This window comes from Pleurodeles waltl, chromosome 12, assembly GCF_031143425.1.
Source record: "Pleurodeles waltl isolate 20211129_DDA chromosome 12, aPleWal1.hap1.20221129, whole genome shotgun sequence".
Classification (NCBI taxonomy): Eukaryota; Metazoa; Chordata; class Amphibia; order Caudata; family Salamandridae; genus Pleurodeles; species Pleurodeles waltl.
Genome location: NC_090451.1, coordinates 473,024,622 through 473,051,591, shown reverse-complemented (window position 1 = coordinate 473,051,591; position 26,970 = coordinate 473,024,622). Strand labels below are relative to the sequence as shown.

At 37.6% G+C, this 26,970-nt stretch overlaps 1 protein-coding gene across 6 annotated transcripts in view; it reads left to right on the top strand.

The window, feature by feature from the left end:
• Positions 1 to 26,220, top strand: part of CDH11 (cadherin 11) — a 246,256-nt gene extending 220,036 nt beyond the window's left edge. For all 6 annotated transcript variants that reach the window (XM_069217106.1, XM_069217107.1, XM_069217108.1 and 3 more), the window contains 5 exons: positions 2,121 to 2,257; positions 6,304 to 6,425; positions 15,286 to 15,403; positions 24,052 to 24,303; positions 24,932 to 26,220. In XM_069217106.1, coding sequence (XP_069073207.1) covers positions 2,121 to 2,257; positions 6,304 to 6,425; positions 15,286 to 15,403; positions 24,052 to 24,303; positions 24,932 to 25,431 — 1,129 coding nt within the window. In that variant the 3' untranslated portion in view covers positions 25,432 to 26,220. The remainder of the gene's footprint in view (positions 1 to 2,120; positions 2,258 to 6,303; positions 6,426 to 15,285; positions 15,404 to 24,051; positions 24,304 to 24,931) is intronic.
• The last annotated feature ends 750 nt before the right edge of the window (positions 26,221 to 26,970 follow it).

Sequence of the window (26,970 nt, the reverse complement as noted above, 5' to 3'; positions counted from 1 at the left end):
GAAGAGGTGGTGGCCCCTGGGGGCAGGGGTCCACAACAGGTCTCCTTCATCATGCTATTTCAGCCCTGGGGAGGTGGCGGTCCCCAGGGCTGCAGAGGCCATGTGGCTCCCCTTAATTGAAATAAATTGCCCTGGGTAGTGGCAGTCCCTGGGACCGCAGATGTGACACATGACCCCTGCATAAACTTCATATTTAGCCCCAGGGTGCTGGCGGTCCCCGGGGCTGTGGGGAGGCTGTACAAGCCTCCCCATTAGAAGCTACTCTTTTGCTCTGGGGAGGTGGTGGCCCCCAGGGCTGCAGGGGGGCCATATGGGCCCTGCATCAATTTAATTGTTAGGCCCAGAGAGGTGGCAGTCCCCATGTGGGCCTCCTCAATTAGAAAATATTGTTTGACCCCAGGGAGGTGGTGGTACCCCGGGCATGGGGGGTCATGTGCCCCCCACATACCCTAATATTATCATCCCAGGGAGGTGGTGGTCCCGGGGGCTAATACAAGCCCAGGGAAGAGGGAGGCCTCCTTTTTTAAGCCCCCAGTGTCCCTGGAACCTGGCTCACCCAAGGGCAAAAGAAAAGAATGGGTGAGAGACTAACCTTTTTTAAAAACAAATCTCAGAAAATTCAGCAGATCCAGATCCATTAATTTCTCTAGCATTTAAAAAAACTAAATGTTTTTTAGCACTGAAGTGGTCCATGAGGGACCCCTAGATCAAGGCCAGGGGCTCAGGGTGACCCTACCCAGACCTCTTTTTTTTTTTTTTTTAAACTTTTTTTGTGGGACACAAAATGGCTGCCAACACTTCCTTGTTGAAGTGTTGGCAGCCAATCAGATATCAGAGACAGTTGAATCCACAGAGAATCTGAGTGCCTAGATATCTGTATTTGTTAACGCTAGTATCCCAAAATCTACAGAAAAGATTTACACCATAGCACAAAAAGCAGGCTTCTTGGACCGAGAGCTAGCTTTCTGGCCAATTTAATATAGTTCCATCTGGTGGGATGGGCTGTAGTTGTGTTCAAAATCCCTATTGGAAAATGAATGGAATGGGGAAATCATGTTTTAGGTTTTCTCTTTTTTTCTCATCCCTCACTTTGATGACTTATCCCCCAAACTTTCAAGACAGCAGCTGAACCCACTGAAGTATACGTTTTGACAATTTCGTGAAGCTTCATCAAGCTGTGCCACAAATTATTTGCAAAAAAAAACTGTTCTTCCAATGGAAAACCAGGTCCTAGCTATACCTACCTGTTGGTGAAATTAACAATATATTAAATATATTTCTATTCTTAAAAATAACATACATTTATTTAATTTAACATTAGTTCTTGTGGGCTTTTATTTTAAGTCACTGCCTGTATACGTTTTCAAGAGAGAAGTTACAGTACAAATTGTTGGCCATGTTTGTTCCTAGAATAATTCCAGGTCTCAGCTGGAGAACAATTACAGTTTGGGTGTTTTGGGCTGGGAATAAATATACAAATGCAATTTGTGAATAGGAAGGATCCTACTCCCTAAAGCCATTCTTTTCCCTCGCATATCATCTCCTTCAACTCCTTCCATTTATTCATAAATATTCCCCTTTTCAGCCATTTGTGTGCCCCTGCTGCATTTATTTCTAATACATATATCTATGTGTTTTGAGATCTCCGTAGTTAAGGTAGAAATCCTTAACAACAGGAGACAGAAATAAACCTCTGCAAATAGGTTTGTAAAGAGCATTTTCTAGCACAATTGTAGTAATCCTATAGTACTACTAAACATACTACAAAATGCACTTTGTGAATATTCACCATATGTTTTGGCTAAAATATAAGCTATTTTCAAATTAATGTTTCCTTTATCTGAAAACAAATTTGAAAAAAACCAAAACATTATTTAAATAAAATGAATTATAACTGTAAGCATTTTATGATAGTGACATAATTCCCCCTACGGGGAAGCATACACTGCTGCATAAAAACATACTTACCTTTTTTCTGTCTATGTCAATGACAAGTTTGTGGCCTCTGTAAGCTATGGTGTCAGGATATGATTTTTTGTTTCATCTGATGTATCTTATATATGAACATTGTGTTGTTCATTATTCTTAATGTGATATTACACTGTGATGATTTTTTTTAGGTATTCCATTGATCGGCACACTGACCTTGACAGGTTTTTCAGTATCAGTGCAGAGGAAGGTATCATTAAGACCACAAAACCCTTGGATAGAGAGGAGATTGCTTATCACAACATTTCAATCATTGCATTTGAACTCAGTAAGTATTCCTTAATAATTTATTAGAAATAATCAAATTATTTTTTTGATAAAAAGTATAGCCATAATTGATGATATATGTTTCTCATCTAAAACGTATTTTTTAAATCAATGATGCTTTGTTCAGGCACTCAATGCTTTTGTAATCATTGCCTATAATTTAGCATCCTAGAGAGGTAGTAAGACTTGTATGCTCATGGCACCATGAAATTCTAACTGCTTATTTGTGAGCCCTAGTTTCTGGGTATGATGGAAACTGGCAGAGGCAACTGCAAGTTTCTGTTTGAAGGTTAAAGAAGTCAGGTTGAGGAGAGATTGAGGGGGAGTTTGTGCGGCAGGCAGACCAGGCAGTTGCTGCCCAGGAGAGGGGAATCCCTGTTGCTATATTGTAGAGGTGTATGTTTATCCATCTGTAATACACAGAGAAGACTTCTAGGCATTGAAAAATGTTGGGAAGTTTCAGGGAGTTACCTGAGTTACTAACTTAAAATTCTTAACACCATTCATCAAGAAGATTTTAAACATAATAAAGCAAAATAAAATAAGCAGACAGTGTGTAAAGTAAACATCTACCAAGGCAGATTGGTTGTAAACACAATTCTATAACAAAAATAAAATAAGAGTAATATGAATATTTTTTCTAAAGTCATTATTGTAAGAAAATAAGTTGAACTCAATATTAATATTTTTTTATTTGAAAGAGTTATTTTTGGATTGCTTTAAATTATTATGTATTTTGATATGACATCTGAAGCAGTTCATATGTTTAGTAGGGCTTTTAAACTGAAGATTTGTTTCAATATTACAGCAGAAACATACCATTAAAAGTTTGAAGTAGTGTTGGAAAATGGGTTATTGGTAAGGGCAGGTAGGTACCTACACCTAGCAACAAGCCACTAACCTCCAATTAGGTACAGTTAGGTCTCAGTAAATTAATCCCAGCTCAACCCTTGGTAGCTTGGCAACGAGCGTCAAGGCTTAACTTAGGAGACAAAGTGTAAAGCATTCAAATATCACAAAACAGTAATTAAATAAAACACAGGAAACAGTTTAAAAATCCAAAACCAATTTATAAAAATAGTTTATATTTTTATCTTTAAAATGACACAAAAACGAATAAAATCGGTTCAGGGGAACCGGAGATATGAATTTTTAAAGTATTATTATTTTCTAGCGCTTAGAAACAAAAAGCGCCAATCGGGTCATCTGGTTGCACCAGGACCGGGGCAAAGTCAAAGTTTCAGGCCGACCGCGATGGAGCCCTGCTCGGCTACAGGTCGCGGGAGGCCTCGGTCAAAAAGTTACCTTCTGACTTAGTCTTTATTTTGAAGATTTTCTTCAGCGGGACGAACCTGCCAGTCGGATCCGACCTCCTGGAACTCTCCTCCGGATACGCGATGCTGGTTTCCTCGGTGGTGATTTTTACCTTCGGACTTAGTCGTTTTTTCGAGATGAAAATCCTTCGACCGGGGCAAACCTGGATCTTGATCCGACGTCTATGGAGCCCTTCTCGGATACGATGGCTGGGAGGTCCCGGTCAACTTTTTACCTTCGGACTTAGTCTCTTTTTCAGAAGTTTTTCTTTACCGGGACGAACCACAAAATCAGGCCGGGTCGCGGTTGAGGCAAGCCGGCCAGAATTTCCGTGGCGAGTCGGTCCCTCTCTGGAGCTTTTTTTCAAAAATTCTCAAATTTTCTCCAAACTTCTGGGGCTTCACCCAGATGCATTTTTAAGGTTCTTTTGGGGTCCAAAGCTCACCCCAAGGGTCCAGAAGTTCTGTGATGGTCCTTGGGGGTGCGGACTCCAACTCCCAGAATGCACCTGGCGCAAACTCCTTTTTGGCCACTAGGCAGTGGTCAGCTCGTCGCTTTTTTCAGGAGTTGGTGCAGGGGACTCTGGTTTAGCAATTTTTCACCTGTAGCAAACAGGGAGTCCCTCCTTGAACCAGTTGAAGCCAGGCAAAGTCCTTCTTGTGGTGAAGCCCAAGTGTGCAGCTGGTGCAGTCCTTCTGAGTGCAGGTTCCAGGTGCAGGCCAGTTCCTTTCTTGTTGAAATCTGGTAGGGATCTGAGGTGTGGGTGCTGGTCTGCCAGTTTTATCCTTGCTCCTGGGTGAAAAGCAGGGGGGTCCTGGTTCTCCAATCAGGTACAGGGTCGTCCCCCTGTGATGACCACTTCCTGGGAAGTGTGGCAAAAATCCATCCCAGAAGGCAACAGTCTCTAAAAATCCAACATGGATGAATCTGATTTTTGGAGGTTAGATCTGGCTGAGCCCACCCACTGGTGTGGCTAAAAATCATAAACACACCCCTCTCCTGCCCTCTCCTAATCTGATTAAGGGGGCACCTAATTGTCTGGGGTTGCAGGATGTGGGGGTGTTGTTGGGTGCTCCAAATGTCCTTCCCTGCCTTTGAAGACCAGTTTGGCAGCCCTCCCCCTTCCTGCTTCCACATCTGCTGAGGGGAGATTCTCTCCCCCAAGCACATTCCTTTGTGTGAAGTCAGGCCACTTCACACCTCATCAAGGTAGCCTGGCAGAAGCTGCTGCAGGCTGGCTAATCAGAGCACAGCAGCAAAAACAATGCAGAGCTGAAATTGGCAACTTTTTAGGTAAAGTCTAAACTTTTTACCTGAACAAGTTATATTAAATCCAACAACTGGAAGTTGTGGGATTTAATACAACAATTAATTTGATACCAAATTCTTGGTATGTAACATTTAAGGAGACTTTAAAATTTAAAATAAAGTCTGCCCATTCTAGCCTATGAAGGCCATTTACTTCAATGAGGGAAAAACGAATTTGGCTGTTTTTACCTCACCAGGGCTTATAAATCTATTTTTATAAAGTCCCTGCTTATAGTTACATGGCACCCAGCCCTAGGGGCACATAGGGCACACCTTAGGGGTGACTTATATGTAAAAATAAGGTAGTTTAAGACTTTGGAAGTACCTTTAATTCCAAAGTCGAATTTGCATATAACTTTAATTTAAAAGCAGCCAGCAAAGCAGGCTTGCTTTTAAAATGACACTGGGCACCTCAGCAGTGCACCTAGGTGTGCACCACCTATGCTGTGGTCCCTAAACCTACATGCCCTACCATATACTAGGGACTTATAGGTAGGTTAACTTAGCCAATTATAATTAGCCTAATTTGCATATCCATTTTACACAGAGCACAGGCCCTGGGACTGGTTAGCAGTACCCAGGGCACCATCAGAGTCAGGAAAACACCAGCATAAAGTGGAAAATGGGGGCAAAAAGTTAGGGGGCCTCTGCAATCAGCCCTGTTTTCTCACAAGTAGAGACTTAAAAGGTCTGCTTCTCCTCCAGACTTTCTAAAGTCTCTAGAGCTGGGATAAGTGAAGATGAAATTTGAAATCCTGAAGAGGAAAACTGCCTTGAGAGCTTTTCAGTCCATGTTGATGCATAGGTACATACTCCAGTGTTAGGGATTCAATGTAATCCAGTTCCCTACATTCACCCTCGTGATTGTCAATATTGGTGAATTCTCTCCTCAGAATTGCAAGCTGGTGTTATTCTACATGTATCAGCTTTTTAAATTTTCTAAAATCGGGTTAGTAACCTCTAGGAAAAGCTGAAAATAATGGTTATGACAAGGCAAGCATGACATGTAGAGACATTCCTTATGAGAAATTACATTAAGCCAAGCCAAATCTAATTTACTGTTCATTTTAAGACATAAAAACCTTTCTTACAAAATTACATTTTTGATACCTGTGTATTCCCTGAAAAAAGTGTTCCCATGTCAGATATAAATTGTGGTAGAATAAATATATTGTAAGTGTGGATCTCAAGCAAAATCATTGAGGAACAAAATGTGACTATCTCTAAGAATGACTCTTAAACTGGGGAATTTTGCAGTATGTTTAGAGCACTTACCCAGACTGTACTGTGTTTCCGGTTGTTGATTTTGTGCAGCTGCAGATTAACTTTTGTCCTATGGAGATGGCAGTGCAGGAGACAAGGCATGTGGACTAGCCAGCAAAAGAACATCATAATTTATTTTTGTAATGTCAACTCTTCTTATAGATAATCGCTTACATGAAGCTAAAGTTCCGGTAACAATCAAAGTCACTGATGTTAATGACAATGCACCAGAGTTTGCAAAAACCTATGAGCCAGTTATCTGTGAAAAGGCCCAAAAGAACCAGGTAGTTTTCTTTTAATTAAACCTTGTACAAATAAAATGCATAATGTATGATTTCCAAATTGATTCAATGCTATTGTAGATCTTTTAGTTCATTACTAATTGAAATCAGTGATTTATACATTAGTACACCCAGCTTGTAATCTCTTCACCATGTTTCATCCAGACAGGGTTAACCCCAATTAAGACAAAACAAATCTCATTATAAAGAACACTAATGAGCAAGCTTCTAATCATCGGGTACACGATGTGCAGTGAAAATCAAATTGTGCCCCAGTGTTAAGAGGCATGCTCAAGCTTTAACCTCAGTGACAGATATTTACATGCTTCTGCTTGGTTGACTTGTATTTCAAAGATCATTCACCTATGGTACCTTATTAGGTGAGAAAAATCTCCAAACACATTCATATTACACCATGGGCACTTACCTCAGGATCCAGAATGGTCTTGATTGGCATTTCTGCCCAGTTACTCTCACTTCGGGCAGCTTGACTTGAGTCATAAAATATCACATTTATTCACAAGATCCGAGAATAAGTCTTAGAAGGAGGAATTTGAACATGCTTTTTTGGGTGACCATTTATCTAGGTAAAGTACGTCACGAACAGGTTGAGGACATGTTCTGTCTGGTCCACATCACTATTCTAATTATGCAACTATATCATACAATTTTATTGTACTGATCTTATGTTTGTGAGCATAGAGTGAGTGTAATCACTGCTAAAATTGTGTAGGCCTAATCATTCAACCCAATTCTAGGGAGATGGCAATAGCTTTTTCGCCATCTCCATTTTTCATTAGTAGACACATTATTCAATGTCAGCTATCAAAGGTATGACTGATAACACAACGTATTTGAAAACCTTTAGTGAAAAAAAAATGTACATGGATTTAGGTTTCCAAAAATATTAAGTTGCAATCATGACAGCCGGTTGAAATAGTGCAATGTGAACCCCTTCTCTTACTGATTTCAGATAAAGACATCATCTGGCCATCTGGTATGACATTACATAATGTTAAGAGTATACAGAACATGTAAATAATTGGCCAGTTCCTGAGGGTGACTGATCTTAATTTAAGGCTTGTACAGCAAAGTGATCAAGTGTCTCAGAAAGCAGGGCTATAACACATGCCCCTGTGGTTCATTGGGCCCTTCAAGCCCCCAGTTCTTCAGGGGTCCACGATTCAGCCAAAACCAATGAATCTTTGTCAGGTATGGGAGACTCAGGGGGCTCGCATCACATTTTATCAGGGACACATCCCATTTTGCTGGGGATAAGGCATCATCTGCATGATGTCACTGTAAGGAAGAGTAGGTGGGCTATAATTTTTATATTGATTGCTTTTCTGATATACAAAAGGCAAAACTGCTGTAAATTCAGTTCATGACACATTACGATATCCACATTTTGTACATGGCTATAAGCCATCTTTGCCTACATCCCTAAGAAACACTATGGGGGTTATTACAACTTTGGAGGCGGTGTTAATCCATCCCAAAAGTGACGGTAAAGTGACGGATATACCACCAGCCGTAATACGAGTCCATTATATCCTATGGAGATTGTAATACGGTTGGTGGTATATCCGTCACTTTACCGTGACTTTTGGGATGGATTAACACCTCCTCCAAAGTTGTAATAACCCCCTATATGTATTGATCTATTGGCATACACACACACACATTCAGCTAGTTTTTAATTAGGAACAGAGGTCTAATAAGCACATTTTGCGAACTCTTAGTTAGATCCGTATTATGAACACATCCTTTCAGTTTTAAAATGAATCAAAGACTCACTTTGATACTCATACTCACTCAGCTTTTAATAAAACTCAGCCTTAAAATAATAGTGTTTGCTTTCATTTGACATTTATTCTAGTACCTGTTGTTGACTGCTCATTTTTTAAGGCCTTACTCTGCTCTTGATTAAACAAAAAAACACTTTAAATAATACAAAGAGTGGGCAGATCACAACATTTGTGGGACTCCTGCTATATCTCTTCTATAGTAAATAGAACAGTTTGGGCTACAAAACGTTCAACCACCGTGTCATGAAAAGGAGTTTGTGGATGCAGTGTCTGTGCCTGTTTAGGCAGATGGACACCACTAGCTGTACGGAACTAATACAGGAAAACAAAATCCATCAAGAAAACAAAATAAAACAACACTATAACATAATCTTAATGCAACACAACTTGAGTGCATAGACACACTAGACATCACAATCTCACTTCAGTGCAACATAAAAATGAAACATGTGAATACCAAGTATCCAAAATGTGACCAAAAGCACAATATGGGACCAAATCAACAACACAAGATAGCACAGTAAAAGAATGCACTAAAACTACAATATGTCGATCATACACAAAAACTAAAACAGAATAACACATCAACAAAACAAAATATCTCAAAACAGCAACACCAAAACACATCAATATACCTAAATAGCAAATTGACATTAAACAACATTAACTGTCATGTTAGTTCCAGTAATGTTGCATTTTATTGTATTATAATTTCATTATGTTATAATGTGTAAGGATATACGTTTCCTTTTTGAGGTTTGTGGTTGTGTTGTTATATAATGTAGTACTGAGTTTGTGATGCATTACTATGCTTTTGTGCTGTGTGGCAGATGTATATTTGTTGTTATGTGTTGTGTTTTTGAGTTTCCTTGTGCTCTGTTTAGTTTTTCTTGTGCATTATATTTTTGTACTGTCATTTTGTTGTGCTGCACTGCTCTTGTGTCCTTTGTTGCTGTTTTTTTCTGTTATTTAAGACTTCAAAATCTGCTGAAACTTGTCCAGCACAGACCAATACACTCTATTAAAACTCTTGTGGAAAAAATTACCACTTCCAGTGCTTGCATCCTAGTTGTACAAACTTGCATAATGCTAATCAGCATTAAACAGGGATGTTCAATATAGATCAAGTGGGCTGGATCTATTCAAGGCATCACAATAAGTATGCAACATACACTTACAATGAATGTAAAAGTAACTAATTTACATAATCAGTGGTTACCCTTCTAATATGGATCAGGATCTTGTGGACGTTTGTTAGAAACCCCTGGACTAAGTCAAAATCTTGTCTTAAAACTGTACATCTGTGATCCAGCGACTATGTGATTAAAAATGTCAGAGATAAATATCACTGTCAAAATGATTTTTGATAATGATATAACTATTGCAAATACATTAATTGTGTCCTAGCAAATGCACAACATGATTTCTTTAAATATACACAGTACTTTAGTTTTAGAGAAGAAGGATGAACAGAACAAACAGAAAATTCAGAACATAGATAGTACAGTTTTACACAGCAGTTTTCATTTAAGTCAATGCAAAATCTGGTTTTGCATTGACCTGCTAATTCATCACTCCTATCTTTTGGGTCTTCTTCAAATGTACTAACTCCATCTCCTTACTTCTCCTATTTTTAATTATGGGCTGCTCTTTTTGTCACTAGTATTACAATTTTTCTGTCTTATGGAAGGTCACAGCAGGAAAGGAAGAAATAACCAAGACTTTCTGTGTTGCATAGGCAAGTAGTGCTTTCCTACCTGCTGATGTTTCATATTTCTTCCACTGCTTAAGTTTATTTTGGCTCTTGAGGAACAGGCAAACTGACCATCAAAAAGAGATTTTGGGGTCAACGTAAACCATTTATCACCTCACTGATTATGCTTATTCTAGTCCCACAGTTGTGAGCTCGCTGATTAATGCTTGTTCTAGTCTTATATCAGAAGGGGGTTGCAAGCTGACAAATTCTTATTCTGATCTCAGAGTACCAAGTGTTTTCGAGCTAATAAATGTTTATTCTGTTCGCAGAGGATCAAGAGGTTGTGAACTGATTAATGCTTATTATGTTCCCAGAGTAGAAAGCGGTTTTGCGTTGATTAGTACTTATTTCGGTCCCAGATTATCAAAGGATTGTGAGTTGATCACTGATTGTTCTGGCCCCTGAGTTCTGAACTGATTAATCCTTATTATGGTCCCACAGTATCAAGTGGTTGTGAGATCATTAATTTTTATTACTGTCCCAGAGTTGTGAGCTGACTGATACTATTCTGGTCCCAGTGTACCAAGGGGTAGTGAGCTGATTAATGTTTATTATGGTTTCAGAGTTGTGAAATGATTGACATTTATTCTGGCCCCACACTATTAAGGTATTGTGAGCTGATCACTGCTAATTCTGGTTCCAGAGTTAAAATCTGATTGATAATGTTATGGTCCCAGTGTATTAAGGGGTTGTGTACTGATTAATGCTTATTGTGGTCCCAGAGTTGTAGGCTGATTGATACTTTTTCTGGTCCCAGGAATATCAAGGGATTAGTGCATATTCTGGTCACAGAGTTACAAACTGATTGATAGTTATTGTGGTCTCTGTATATCAAGGGGCTGTGAGCTGTTCACTGCTTATTCTGGTCCCAGAGTTGTGAGCTGATTAATAATTATTCTGGTCCCAGAGTATCAAGGGGTTGTGAGTTGATTAATGATTATTATGGCCCAAGAGTCGCAAGTCTATTGATTCTTATTCTGGTCCTAGAGCATCAAAGGGTGTAAGCTGATTAGTGCTTCCTTTGGTCCCAGAGTCAGCAGCTGGTTGATACTATTCTGGTGCCAGAGTATCAAGGGGTCGTGAGCTGATAACTACGTATTCTGGTTCCAGAGGTGCAAGCAGATTGATACTATTCTGCTCCCAGAATATCAAGGCCATGTGAGTTGATTAATGCGTTTTCTGATTCAAGAATATCAAGGGCTTATAAACTGATTAATGCTTATTCTGGTGCCACAGTAAGAAGGGTTTGCAAGCTGTGGTGCTTTAGCCTTATTAGTCCCTGACTACAATTGGGCTGTTAAATGGAGATCCCTGCAGATGGACCATAATTCTGAGACTTTTGTTTATTACTTATCCAATTCATAGACCACACTACATTCCTCAATAATCCAAGGACAAATGGTTCAACATGATACAACATGTCCATTGATCCAAAAGACTAATTATATAAAAAACAAGGTATGTACTAATGTGTCTAATTTCACTCTCCGGAACACCTACCAAGTGCAGTGATATACATTACACCATATTTGATAGATGTTTTCACATCACATCACCCAATACCTCCCATGAAGTGCAAACTACATGCAGCATCCTTTGAACTTTAGACTCTCAAAGGTCAACCAGGAGCCATTTGCAAATCAAAGCTCTTTCTTCCCTTGTGAGGAGTATGAACAATTTTATAAGTTCTAGAATACTGTACAATACAATGTACTCTGTTCACTTACAAAACAGGGTATAAGAAGGGCACAACAAGAGGTAAACGTTTGGGTCATGAAGTATTACGGTATCTATATTTTACACTTGGGTGTTTCGGGATGGATGCATATACGAAATGCTTCATATATATAAATGGATGTGGAAAAGTCAGTTACATGCTATTTGGAATGTTTTTAAGGTTAAGCCTATCTGCACATGCCAGTGTACATTTGGAAAGCTTATAATTTAACACATTTGCAAACCTAGGTGTATACTTTAACTCTACCACACTTCAGCAATGTCCTCAACACATATCTGTTTTTTCCCATTCAGTCCCCTTTCTCTGAATAAAATTGGCCATCACAGTTTATATATATTTTACTTTAGCACACTACAAGACTTCAAGCCAAAATCAATCAGTAATGACTGGGTAGGACTATTGGTAGATAGTGTCAATATTAGAGCCACATTTCCCGATGCATTTCATAGTGATTAGTAATTTGGGGCCAGATTTATGATCCAGAGTTTTGGAACTTGCAATTTGTGACTCATTTGCGAATCGCAAATTGCGAACCACAAAACCATATTTACAACAGTGTACATCACACTGCAATTCCCGTTGGGGGTCGCAAATGGCCCACCTCATTCATATTCATGAGGTAGGTTGTAATTTGCAACCCCTTTGGGAATGGCTGCAGTCACAGGGATGGTGGCCTGCTGGAGACATGGACCCATGTCTGTGACTGCTTTTAAATAAAGTAGTTTTTTTTTAAACGCAGTCCATTTTCTTTAAAGGAAAACAGGATGCATTTCAAGAACAAAAATGAAAAGTTTTCTTTTCATTTTTTCAGAACAGGCAGTGGACCATGTGACCGCTGCCTGCTCTGAAAAAGTATTTTCACTACCAATTTGAAACTGGTGCTAACTGCGGTTGTTTTGTGACCGCATTCTCATTCACAAAACAATCCTACATCGCACTGCAACTCGCAATTAGGAAGGGAACACCCCTTCCTAAATGTGACTCGCAAACCATGGTTGCGATTCTGTAAATAGATAACTGAATCGCAAAAAATGGTCTGAACATCGCAAAATGCTTTTTTCTCATCTCAAACGGGCCACTTCTGTGAATGGGGCCATTTGAGACGGGGAAAAAGCTTTGTACATGTGGCCCTTGGCCACTTAAAGGATTATTCAAATAGACAACAGGAGTTAAAAAGTACCAGTGCTTAGCCCAGCGAACCGAGGCCCTGATAACCAAACTTATTTCACCTTTTGAATTTGACTTATATATCAAAATAAGCATTTGTAGAGGTGCAAAAAATGTTTTTGCTGTTCTCAAAAGTTGGTTTTACACATGTAAAAGGATTTCACCAAAAGTTTTTTGTGTGAGTAAATATATGAGCACCAGTGATGGCTTGACATGAAGTGGGTAAACAGTACTGGAAAATGCTCTAAGATTGTGAATACCCATAAAAATGAATAGTTTATGGATACACACAAACTCCTTTCTCACCCCTCCCAACATTGGAATTGGTCTGAAAGGTTACTCATGTCAGAACCAGTTGGGAAGTGGGTGTCCCTCAAATTATGATGAGCTACAAGAAAATGTGATACAAATATATTTTCTTGACTCAAATATTAGATATGTATGGATGTTTTGCCTAGGATATTCATAGAGAAACAAACAAATCTAGACTGTGAGTTCCACAAATAGATTTAGGTAAAGTGCCCTTAGAGGCCAATGTTTGTATGATACATCTACCTCCAAATGCTTCAAAATTTAAAAATATGTATATTCAGGCACTATAACCTGTCTTACAGAACAAACAGTGACATACATTTTCTTTCTACTCTTTCAGTGGTTATCACCTCTATATTTATACTAAAGCACAGTAAGCTGCTATACAGCGGAACTAAACCTAAGTCATTATGGGAGCATACGTGCCATTTAAATAGTGTGCCTTATTCCCCTACAGCATGACATGTACTCATTAAGCATTACAGCAGCAGGGGAGTATGGGTAAATAAAATTTCTTCCTTGCTTCCTAACATCACTTCAGCTCCATAGACATTTCAATGATAACTGGTTTATCATGTCCTGCAGTGTTTTTGAAAAAATTTGCTTTCTGAAAACAATTATCAAAACTTGTGAATATAAACATTCCTATGCTGGTTTAAACATACCTTCTATCTTGCTTCATGACAATGTTCTCACACCATAAGATAACAATTTGAAATAGTGCAAAATGTGTCATGATGATCATAGATATAGGAAAGTGGCTAGTCAACTCAGTTTGGTTCTGAAGTTGATTACTCTGCTAACTGATCTGGGTAACAATTATCCCACCTCACATATTGCTTATAGGCTCGTAAATGTCAGACTTGACCAGTCCAGCAAAATAGAAAACAAGAATGTTTAAGCCATATTCGAGGTCTGTGCACTTCATTACGTCAAGTAATTTCACTGACCATAGTATTATCAAATATCCAAGTTAAAAGATACACTATTTCACATTGTTGTTATACATAGCACCAGTTTTGCAAAGTATTACACCTTTTGTTTTTTTCATGGGTCATTACTGGGGTGGATGAGTCTGTGATCAGCTGGGACAGAGTGGGTAAGAGATTCAAAGTGTGTCCAACCCCATTTGTGTGAAGCACATATCCATTCAGTGGAAGGAGGCTTATCCACAGCCATACACTTTTAAATCAATTGCAATGGCTGTCACTTCTATGATCACACAACTGGACAGGCTTGATTGTTTTAGGTAACAGTTCCTATGGACTCTGGGAGGTCCGGGGCAGCTGCAGTTGCAGATTACAATGATGTACTGTTAATTTCTTTGGTACTGAGTGGAATTCAAGATGGCATGTAAACATGCCTGGCATATTCGGGGGGGTTAGACAACACTGATAAGAACTGACCGTAGCCATCAGTTCATCACTTGTAGTGCTGAATATGTCATGTATTGTTTCAGACCATCCTGAAATCAAGTCCTGACTGCATCCAGCCTTCCATTACCCTTGTGATAATGTTTGTATTGGTGCATTGCATAAAGGCAAGTCTCATGTAGCTCCTTCATGGAAAGAAGTGCACATTCAAGGAGGATACAATTCTTGGCAGCCATCAATGGTGACAGGAACAGGGATCTTTACATTGTCGTGATTAGAAGCCACAGTTCCTCTGTGCTAGAATAGAGTAGGAAAAACCTCCTTGCCGAAAGAGGCAGACATTATGCATGTAAAAAGCTGTTATGCCATTATACAAACGTTTGTAAATGAATAATAAAGGGCAGTTGAACTGTTTATGAACATTACTAAGAATGCACTGCAGACTTGCTGATCTGAAGAATTTGTTCTTGGTTCTTTTGTGGGATGATGCACAACCATCTTTGTTTGAGCCACTTCCTTATTGTTTGAATGATTATAGCACAACATTTAAAATTTCTCTGATTTGAATTCATCTGGGGTACAGAGAAAATAGTGCTAACACTGATTTCAATATACATATTAAGATGCAGGTGATTTATGGGACTACGTCGATAAATTCATAACTAATGTGCAACATTTCAAAGTCTTATAAGAAATCTTTCTTTTTCAGCAAATCCTTACAATTAGTGCAATAGACAAGGACGATTCAGCAAATGGACCAAGATTTCTCTTCAGCCTACCCCACGAAATTGTCCATAATCCAAATTTTACACTCAGAGACAACAGAGGTTTGTAATACTTATTCAAAAGTTTACATGTGGAAAACCAACATCTATAGGCCCATTTTCCAAATTCAAATACAATGTTATCAATGGAAACCATGTATATTTTCATATAAGCTAATAATCTATTATTGTCCATTTGCATATGTAATTACATTAAATGCACTGTAGAAATCATATGAGCCCAGTGTATGGAAATCTTCCTGGCAGTGATCACTGTAGTAGCACTGGTGCTTAGGGCTGAGCGGGCAGAGACATGAATTAATTTGCATCAATACTAACGGCTGCATCTTTCTGGATAGTCCATGGGTGTGCATCTATTCTCTGCAGCTCACCTATATGGAATTCACTGCCACCTCTCAGAAAATATAATGTCAAAAAATGTCTTTGATATATATATTTTTATTAGTTTTTTTGTGGCCACGGCAACAGGAAGGTGAGAGGCCTGTCACCAGGGCAATAGCATTATGCATGATGTTGACAACCTCTGTGAAGAATGCATTTTGCCTCAATGTCAGAATAAGAATTGTTAATCCGAATAATTCGACATATAACTTTGTAGTGCATGTTTCATTGGACTCTGACACATTTTATGCTTTTGGATTTATACTGCTGGATTCCTAGTGCCCGGGCTTTGATCTCTTCTTCATTTGACATCATATTTGCATTTAAATATTTCCTCCATATATAGAATTTTTAAGTTTGAAGAATGTGTACACTAATTAAAACTTCTAAGTTTTATAGTTTTTGCATTTATGTTTTCTTTTAAAGCACATCATATGCAGGTTCTCCTCCTGCTGCAATTAATTATCAAATCAACTTACTTTTGAGCTCTATACATTTGAACTTAAACATCTGTGGATTTACCAGTCATGGCCTACCTTGTACATCATTAGTTGTTATACTTCAAGTGAAGAAATAGCAATGGTATGAGTGCTCTGGATGGCAGAACTCTTTGAGAAGTTTTCTAGTACTTTATGGAGTTTAAACTGGATTGCTTTTTAATAAATGTATTTATATGGCCACAGTGCCACATCTACAACCTAGAATTTATATTTTGTATGGCTATGGCTTGTAACTGCCAACGAGCACAACTCCTCTTCTTGTGCCCACATTCCTTTTACATTGACTCTTAAGCAACTGGCTTGTGCCATCTATTAATCAACATTAATTTGTTTCATCAGTCAGCAAGGATGTGTTAAGAAAATATCAATCTTTTCTGATGATAATCTTGTGTGGCATCAGTATCATCCCTTAGATAGCAAAATTGAGATGTATGGAATGTTCAAATTAATCTCAGTCATAAATGCTTGAATTCATCTCACTCGAGGGTAGTTACTAAAAACTGTATTCCAGACCATCAATTTTTAGCTCGCTTGTGCCACTACAGAGTGGGACCAACCACAAACAAATCAGACTTCACATACACAAAAAATGAGCTTTCATAAATGCTTAGCCACTCCTCCTCTGGAAGTACTTCACTAAAAATAATGTGGTTTGGTAATACTCTATTTCTTTGCATTTTAAATTGTAAACTATACATGGTTTGAAACTTTAGTGTGCTGTCAGGTGCTGGCCAAGTTCCATGTTTCCATCCCTTCACAGTATAATATCTGACAATTATTAAATCTGTGTTCAACCAGGCAATAGACACATTACAGTTTTGGGTAAAGCACCACGTGATTGAGCTGACACTGCTATCATTACAATGATCTGTGTAAAACAGGTTCTTGATTCTAGCCTCTCACTATTTCATATGCCTAAAATCAAATAAATAACAAAACTAAATAAATTCTAATCATAAAGACAATATAATTCATATTGATCAAAAGTATGTTATGAAAATACGGTAGTACAATTCTACAATTAAATACTATTTTTAACCCTATCTAATATCATTACCACATACATTTTTAATGTCAAATGTATTTGCCTTTTCTCCCCCCATTCAAACAAGTCAGACTTCCTTTCTCATCCTATTCACTCCTCAAATTGTTCCTTCATTTGTGTTGCTGAACTATTCTCCATTAAATCCGAGGCACCTTCTTTTTCACCATATTAGGCAGATTTATGACATTGTTTTGCCACCAACACAATGGCCTTGCCTTTTAAAATTGTTTTAAATTCCCCCTTAAAACTTCCCAACTGTTTACCGAATCATTTTCGGGGTTAAAAAGTGTGCAATATGTGTGTACACTGGGTTAATAACTGCTTGATTGTATTTAGATCCTAGGTTTAATGTCACCTCTTTCCTCTATCTCTATTTACTCATGGCAGGAAAATCAGGGAATGCTCCAATTTCTGCCAGAGTAAGGGATTTGTCTGAACCACTATAAATTGTTCAGTCTCTTGAAGGAACTTATAAACCAGTCCCAAACATGAAAATGATGGGATATGGTAAAATGAATATACCATCTCCATTTCCTTCCAGATATTACTCACCCCTCGGGCTACAAGTTAGTGAGTGCTGAGCACTGGGGTGTCAGGTATTTTATTTGAATGACTGACTCTGATACACTGAAGTAAAATGAAATTCAAGAATTTGAGCATTCTCTAACCCATGTTTTTTTTTCTATTTTCATCAGAAATGTATTCTGTGTGTTCAGATTATTGAATACTATATTAGAGTCACCATTCACCTCACCTTTGCGAAGCCTTTTGTGAGTAATCTTTCCTATGAGATTAGGTTCTCAAATTCAGATGTGCATTTCTTGATAACACCAACTGGCATTCTCTTCAAAGTGGGGATTATAGCAAACTTGCAGTTAAGGCTTTTAAACTAAGGCCATTTAATTTGTTAGTCATGTGGCTGATTCTATTGGTTTGTTGTGCACTTTCTTTCTTTAGTTCAAAGCAATGGTTTTACAGATTAATCCACTAAGAAAAATTAAATGTTACATGTCTATCTTGAGGCAACATTTGTTCTTGTAATACAATCTTCCTCATGCCTCCTTGTGAGCTGATCGTTTCAGTCCTACTGTCTGTGCAAGGTGAGCATTGGTTCTCTGCTATGATGCATATTTTTTAATATTTCACAATCTGAGCTACCAGTCTCTTGTTGAAGATCTATGAATATTAACTGTGTTTGATGGCTACCAGTGCTGTGCTTTGGGTGTCTCTTTCCTGTAGCTGATAACATAGTTATTTTCTCACATTTTGTCATCTCTACCTCCCGCTCCCAATATGCCGGGACCATTTTTTGAATGCATGCATTGACATTTTTCACAATCAGTTGATTCTAGTCGCCAATTGTGAGTATGAGAGTGAGCTCATTTTTTATTGTGTAAGGTGGCCTAAAAAGGACCACATTGGAATGAAGATAAGCATTGTTGCGCAAACCTTGTTACATTTTGTGGAAGCCTCTGCACAAGCTTATTTTGTGGACTAACCACCACATTGGGACAGCTGGACAGTTATTGCCCCACAGCTCTTTCGAGAGTTAATTCAGTAATCTTCTCACTTTGCTGTTCTCATTTGATTATTAAATACTTTAATGGATTTCACATCAAATTAAACACACACACTTTGTGAGGAATTCACTTCATTTTACTCAAGAATTCCTTAAGGCAAACATTATTTAATCTTTGCAATACAGCACTCTACAATGTAAGCATGTTTTTTCACCAGAGGCATTGCAATGGCTTATTGTCCCCTGTGTGGTGCTAGCAGTGTATAGGTTCTTCTCAATGACTGGGGTCTATTGCAGGATGACTCAAGACATTTCAATCAAAGGACTACAACTGTATTGTTTGCCTCCAAGCTTTGTATATGCCTAAGAAATATGACCTATTTCTTGGTTGACTTTGCCTTTTTTATGTTTGACCTCTCATGAACTATAGGATTTATATTAGCATTAGTTAGGAGGGGCTTGCAGGTTTAAGAATGTGCATGTTTATCCTTGGTTATATGATTGGACTGTGATAAATGACAAATGAATAATGACTTCTAGCTTTTGATGTTGAAATCAATCAATCAGTCAATCAAAGAGATTTATAAAGCGCGCTACTCACCCGTTAGGGTCTCAAGGTGCTGGGGGGGGGGGGAGGGGAGGGTAGATCACTGTTCGAAAAGCCAGGTTTTAAGGTTTTTTCTGAAGAGTAGGAGGTCTTGGGTTTTGCGAAGGTGGGTGGGGAGGGAGTTCCAGGCTTTGGGGGCCAGATAGGAGAAGGATCTGCCCCCCATGGTGGTGTGTTTGATGCGGGGGACTTAGGCGAGGGAGAGGTCGGCGGAGCGGAGGTGGCGTGTGGGAGTGTGGAATTTAAATCACTTTAATTTGGGTTTTTTAATACTTTTGATACTTAAGTAGTGCCCCTTCATGTTCTGTTTCTCATGGGGCAAAATACACAACTGTTCCCATTTAGGATTGTTAGTGTACACCCTATCTATCCATAAATTATGTGATGTACATGGTGAACCTTTTAATCTTACTACAAGGATATTTCTGATGATGGCAATGGTACTCTTCTGAATGCTGTTTCCCTTCTGATTTCCACTGCACAATGTATAAATTATTTTACTACTTTGTGAAGTCGGATCTTCCTTTGTTTAGGAATATTTGTTTTCAATAGGAGAAAAGGTAGCTCAAATGATTATTCAATGAACAATTTATTACACATGACAAAAGAAATGTACATAGTAGATGGTACTTTTCTATATCAGGAACAAATCAAGATCTTACTAAATGTATAACAACTATAGTTTCTGAATGTATATGACCATTATTTACATTTGAGTTAAGTAATTTTATTTACAAATTCTGGACAAGATGGTACATATTGAGAATTCTGATGCTACTAACTTAGCCACAAATAAATATACTTTTCGTAGTCTATCTATGTAGGGTAAATGTTGAGAAGACCCCAGTAAAATAATTTTGGGATACAAATAAAATTGTTGAATGATCTTTAAGCTAGTAGAATGTGATATATCATTCCTTAAAGTTATGCATTTGAAATGGGAGTCCATATTATGCTACCAGTTGTCAGTAGTACCATTTGAGCATCTAAAACATTTCGATTAAATGTTAGAATGATGCTTATTCAAAATACAGGTGCTTATTAAAACATCTATCTTGCAAATAAGGTCTTTTGTCAAAACTCCATCCCTCTAAATAATTTATATGAAAATTGTTAGATTTCTTGCCAGACAAAGGGCCTGATTTAGAACTTGCGAATAAGCTACTCCGTCCCAAACAGTTCGGATATCCTGTTCACCGTATTATGATCTCCATAGACTATTATGGGATTGTAATACGGCAGGTGGGATAGCGGTACATTTGTGACCCCACCAAACTCTTAATCAGGCCCATGGTTATTTATTGTAATGTTGGACTCTTTTCCCATTTAAGAAATGTGGGCTGAACAGACTGCTGTCTCCGCCAGTATCCAGGATCCCAATGGGGTGATGACGGTCCTAGTTGTAATGAGCTGAACTCAACGCACCCTTGCTGATTACAACCTTGTTCCCTGCCAGCCGTTTTATGGGAATTTCCCCACCTTGAAAAGGCTGGTGGAGAACAAGTGCCTGGGGCCACAGAGGGACCCGTGCACTGCCCATGGCATAGGCAGAGCACGTGCCCCCCTGCCTAGCACCCTCAGAATATGCACTGTCTGCTTTGCTGATCGGCCCCCTCTGTGCTATTTGATAGCACTTGGATCCTTTAGGGAGCCAAGTGCTATTCCCACCTGCCTGACCAGTGGGAACACTCTTTTTCAAGGTTTCTGACAGTCAGCCAGGTCAGGCAAGCGGAAACCTAGTAATGGGATGGAGGGTGCCACCGGCATAGCAGTGGCATCCTCCCTGTGAGTTTGGCCGTACTGCATTGGGACCATCAGACTTGTAATGAGCCCAATTGTCTTTAATTTTCTGATAAGAGAGATAATACCATGATTGATTCTCTGTGACAAAAAATGGACTTCATCTCAGGTATGGTATCTATTATCCTCTTGGAAAAATTCAAAAGCAACATAAATGCCATGTTTTCCCCACCTATAAATGCCAGATGATTCATTCCCTAGAACAAGATTTCTATTATCACAGACCAACCCTTCTATTAGGCAGAGTTTCACTTTGACCAGGCACTTTTACTATACTGACAAAATATTTGCAATGTTGCATCTTTTTTTAAATGGAGGAGACAAAGGGCCTCATTTGAAATTTGCCAGAGGGGATTACTCCGGCACAACCGTGACGGTTATCCCATCCGCCTTATTACAAGTTACATGGGATATAATGGAACTTGTAATACGGCGGGCGGAATAGCTGCCACGTTTGTGACAGAGTAATCCCCTCCAACCAACTTATAATGAGGCCCAAAGCATTTCCTTTTTGTGCATTTAGGTATTCTGTTCTGGAAATATAAAATGAAGCCTTAAATTAAGTACAAGGAAAAACAATAAATTAAGTATGATTTCTAAATTAATTAGGGCAGGCTTGCCTTATATGTGGCTTTCCACAGGCTTGGAAGATGGATTGGTATATTCCAGATTTTCAAGCTATCCGCGTGAAATACATTTTCAGATAGTGAAAATAAATATTCACATAGTCTGTTGTTAGCAAAAAAATAAATCTTGCATAGATTGACTGCCATGGGTCTTTGATTAAAATCCTGCTTTAGAATAAGTGACATAACTATAGTGCAATACAAAATATATTGGTCAGATTTTTAAATTTAATTGGGTGTGGCACAAACCCAAACAAATTTTAATTTTCATCCAAATATATGTTCCTGAAAAAATAATACAGTTCTTGACTATTTATGCAATCTCAATACATGCAATTGTGCCTCTTCCATGTTTCACTCTCCACTAGGTGAATGTTTCCATACATCGTAACTGTTGCTCTGCTTTGGTGATGAAGAACCACTACATTTGCATGCTTATTTTCGAGGTGCACTATAAGGAGCATATGGAAATGTGATAACATATGAAAATGGTGGTTCTTCGCTCACAATAAGAACTTTGGTGAATTTTAATCCACTTTCACAACCAAAAATATTTAGCCCTAATCCTGGGATTTCATGAACTATCTATAGCATAAATGATGTTTCATGTTTTAATAATTTTCACATAGAAATTATGGTAAAATGCTATTATCGGACAGATTGCATGAGTTAAAGAAATAGTTTAGTGCTTTAATGGGTAGAAATGCCCTCTAACATAGTTGTGGTAACAGAAGTTCAATTTTCTTATCTTATTTCCTTTTTCAGTTACTTTATGCTTCATTTTCCAGAGTGTCATGTCCTCAATACAATATTTTATTATAGTTGAAATAAAACAAAATGCTAAAACCTATTTGAAATAACGTAATTTATAAAATGTGTTGCTATGAATAACACATGAATTACTCTTTCAAAATTAAATAACTCTAAAAGATTTTGAAATGAGTGGTATTTTCAGTCAAGCAATGGTTATTTAATCAGGCAGCAAACGCTCTCCTGTATAGTTGCATCACAAATGACTAAGCATACGAGTGAAAAGTTAAAATCCTTCTCCTTTGCATATCACAAATAAAAAAATCTATTAGCTTGTATGCTAAAATAACAAAGATTTTCCTTAGTGTTGCTATTTTTGTAGTGTCATGTAGCTGTTTAGATGCTCCTTGTAACATTTTTCGTTTAGCTCATGCTATGTTATCGTGTTGTGCTTCACAGTACAATATTGACTTCATATACAAAGACCACTGCAGAATCAATACATGTTTGTTCTCTAGCTGCTAAAGTCTGAAGCTGTTCTGGTTTTAAAATATTTCAAATCTGTAGTTACACATTTAGATACTGTAATATCCCCATTTTAAAGTGCATTAAGTCAATCAAAAGGCTATTTATAGGAAGAATAACTAATCACTTTCATAAGATGACACCCTCTTGCCAGATGTACTTATTATAAGATTGCACCTCCTATTTTAAAACACAACATACACTATCATGAAATACACAGTTTAGGCCTAATAGCAGTGACCCAATTTAAATACATGAGAAAACCCAGGAAAAAAATACCGAAAATATTCTGTAACTTCTTCTTCTTACAAAGAAACTAAAACAGCAGTGATGTGAGACATATTCATGTCCATTTCCAGACCTAAAAAAAAAAAATAATGTGAAGAATTCCATTGCTCTCTTTTGCTCCACTGCACAGAAGCTGACACATTCTATGAGCTAGGTTAGCACGCTAGTTCTTTGTTAGAGCCATTATGAACAAAAGTGATATGTAGTTTAGTATGAAATTAAGCTTTATGCAAATTCTTGGTTTTAATGTTGTGGGTAGATATCAACCTGAAAGTAGCCAATCAAATTGCACCATTTGGTAATTTGCAGTTGTCTTATTTAAAATAGCACATCAATGAGATTTCTCAATGTGATGAACCTTCTCTTCCAAAAAAAAGTTTTCAGTTAGTCTCTTTATCACCATCAAAATGGCACATTATTGAATGACTTACATTTTTACATATGTTGGAACTTCTATTTCACAATTGTTTTTTACATTTATTTCACTTAGATCATAGCCTTTAATAAACTGTTAATTTTTGTTTTGCTCTTCCTTCTTGGGTTTCTGTCATTTGATTAAATGTAATGTGGCCACTTGCACAAATAATACAAAATATTCAATTGTAAGAAAAAACTAAAAGAAACTGATGATTTTTTTGTTTTCGTATAGATAATACTGCAAGTATTTATGTTGGACGTGGAGGCTTTAGTCGACAGAAACAAGATGTTTACCTTCTTCCAGTTGTGATAAGTGATGGGGGAATACCACCAATGAGCAGCACCAGTACACTTACGATTCGTGTTTGTAGTTGCAACAATGATGGCATGCCACTGTATTGTGATGTAGAACCGCAGCCACTAAATGCTGGACTAAGTACTGGAGCTTTGATTGCAATACTTGCTTGCATTGTTATTTTATTAGGTAAGTTTGATGAAGATGAATATGCTTGCAATATTTACAGTCTTGCTCTTTCACTCTATCATATATAAACATATAAAAACTTTAACATTGAAATACATATTTTGTCTCCATCTACCTTTTACTTGGAGAGTCATCAATGTAAATTTAGAAAGTAGATGAATGGTGGTTTATTTCTTTTCTTTTTTTATTTTCGCTGTGAAGTAGGAATGTCTGCCAGAGTAAACCACCCTGGATTGATGTGCTTTTTATGTTTAATATTGTATCTAAGAGGAAGAGTATTAATTTGTGCAATCTGTGAAAGTATTAAGTTGAGTCACCTGAAAGTAGTCTGAACTGCAATAAGAACTGTTGGCTTTCACTCATAAAAATGTTCAAACAGTTCCCTAATATGTTGTTATTGCAAGCCTCTGGATACTGACTTGTTCATTAAGATGGGCTTTGAACAAGTGCATATGTAGAAAACAATTTAGTTGGTTTGTTATTATCGAGTAAAAATACTGTTTCAATCATCAAATAATTTGAAAGACATTATTCAATACCTTATAAGGGGTCTCATCTCAGAAATGAGATCTGTGATGACTCCACAGTATACATGCTAACTCTTTATGATTCCTCCTTCTTCCTGTAGTCATCGTTGTTGTGTTTGTGACACTGAGAAGAGAGAAGAAAGAACCATTAATTGTTTTTGAGGAAGAAGATATCCGAGAAAATATTATAACTTATGATGACGAAGGAGGAGGAGAAGAAGACACAGAAGCTTTTGACATTGCCACTTTACAAAACCCTGATGGTGTAAATGGGTTTTTGCCTCGTAAAGATATAAAACCAGAATTCCATTATCCACCAAGAGACCTTGGAGTAAGACCAGCCCCAAATAGTGTTGATGTTGATGATTTCATTAACACAAGAATACACGACGCAGATAATGACCCAACTGCTCCTCCCTATGACTCAATTCAGATCTACGGCTATGAAGGGAGAGGGTCTGTGGCTGGGTCACTTAGTTCCCTAGAATCAGCGACAACGGATTCTGATTTAGACTATGACTATCTGCAAAACTGGGGACCTCGGTTTAAGAAACTAGCAGACTTGTATGGCTCCAAAGACACGTGTGATGCTGATTCTTAACAATGAAGTGATACATTTGGCCTTAAGAACTGTGTTGAATATTCTGAAGAATCTGGAAGAATAGTAAGCAGGTATTTTTTTAAATCAAGAAATGGCTCATGTAGCCAGTAACGAATTTCAGAATGGATTCTTTAAATAAAAAGAATACTGAAGTGGTAAATTACTGTGAATGACCTATTTGTCACAAGTTGATCATCAGCTTCAACAATTTAAAACCACTTGCAAGATCAACTTATGTAAGCAAAGGAAAACATTAAAAGTTGTCATACAGTGATGGAAATATCTTTACAGTATGTGCTATGAACAACAGAATCTTTTTATGTCAAAGAAGCTTCCACAGACTTGAAAGGATAACAGTCTTGAGCTGTAATTTCGCCTTAAACTTTGGACACTCTATATGTAGTGAATTTTTAAACTTGAACTATATGCTATTCAGCCAGCTTAAACCCATATAATGTATGTACAGTACAATGTACAATTATAATGTCTCTTGAGCATCAAAATTGTTACTGCTGACTCTTGTAAATCCTTTTGCTTATATTCTTGTCTTAAACTAATACGTGCCAGATATAACTCTGTCCTGTGGCAGTGAGAGACAACCTATTTCTATGTCATTTTTAATGTATCTATTTGTACAATTTAAAAGTTCTTATTTTTAGTATACATGCAAAAATATCAGTATTCCGACATGTTACGGCATCACACTTATATTTTATGAACATTGTACTGTTGCTTTAATATGTGCTTCTATGTAAGAAGCAGACTTTGAAATAAAAAGATTTTTTTTAATTATTTGATTTTATTACTAAGCTCTGAAGGATATGACACAGTTTATGCTGATTCGGCTTGCAACAATTTAGCAATACGTGAATTTTAAAAAGCCATTTTTAGTTTCGTTTTGTAACTTGATGTATATTGATTCTCAAAATCATTGCAAGGAGATGTATATCGTCTAGTGTGATTTTGTCTTAAAAACACTGTTTTACACAATACATTGAACAAGTGCCTTTAGATTAAATACTGACACCTCATTGTATTTTCCCTTTTCATTTATATATAGAGTGATCGTACAATTGCCTTGTTATCTGACTGTGGCATCCTGGGAGCCTTTTATTCTAATTACTTCAGGATTTTTGCTGAAGCTGTTGACTGCTTCACAACAGCTAGCTCTAAATTAGAATTTCCGCAGTCCCTGAGTGAGAGATTCATATGACAAGTGTTTGATTGCTTTGAGTTACTGTAAATTGGCAATTTCAGGAAAAAAATATGGGGAGTCACAAATTGCCCAGGTCTGAGAGATGAAAGGCATAATGGCCTAACAATGGTAATCGCTTAATGATTTTACTTAAGATGTAGACTCAAGTATGCTATGAGTAAAGTTGAGACAGACTAGTTTATTAAAACATAGATATGTCACAAATTAACTCAAAAACAATTCAGGAAGATGATTGTGATTATAGTATTGTTGGAGGCATAAATAATATTATTGCTAGTAGTAGTAGTATTGTATTTTTATCATCATTGCTGTCTATTATTATT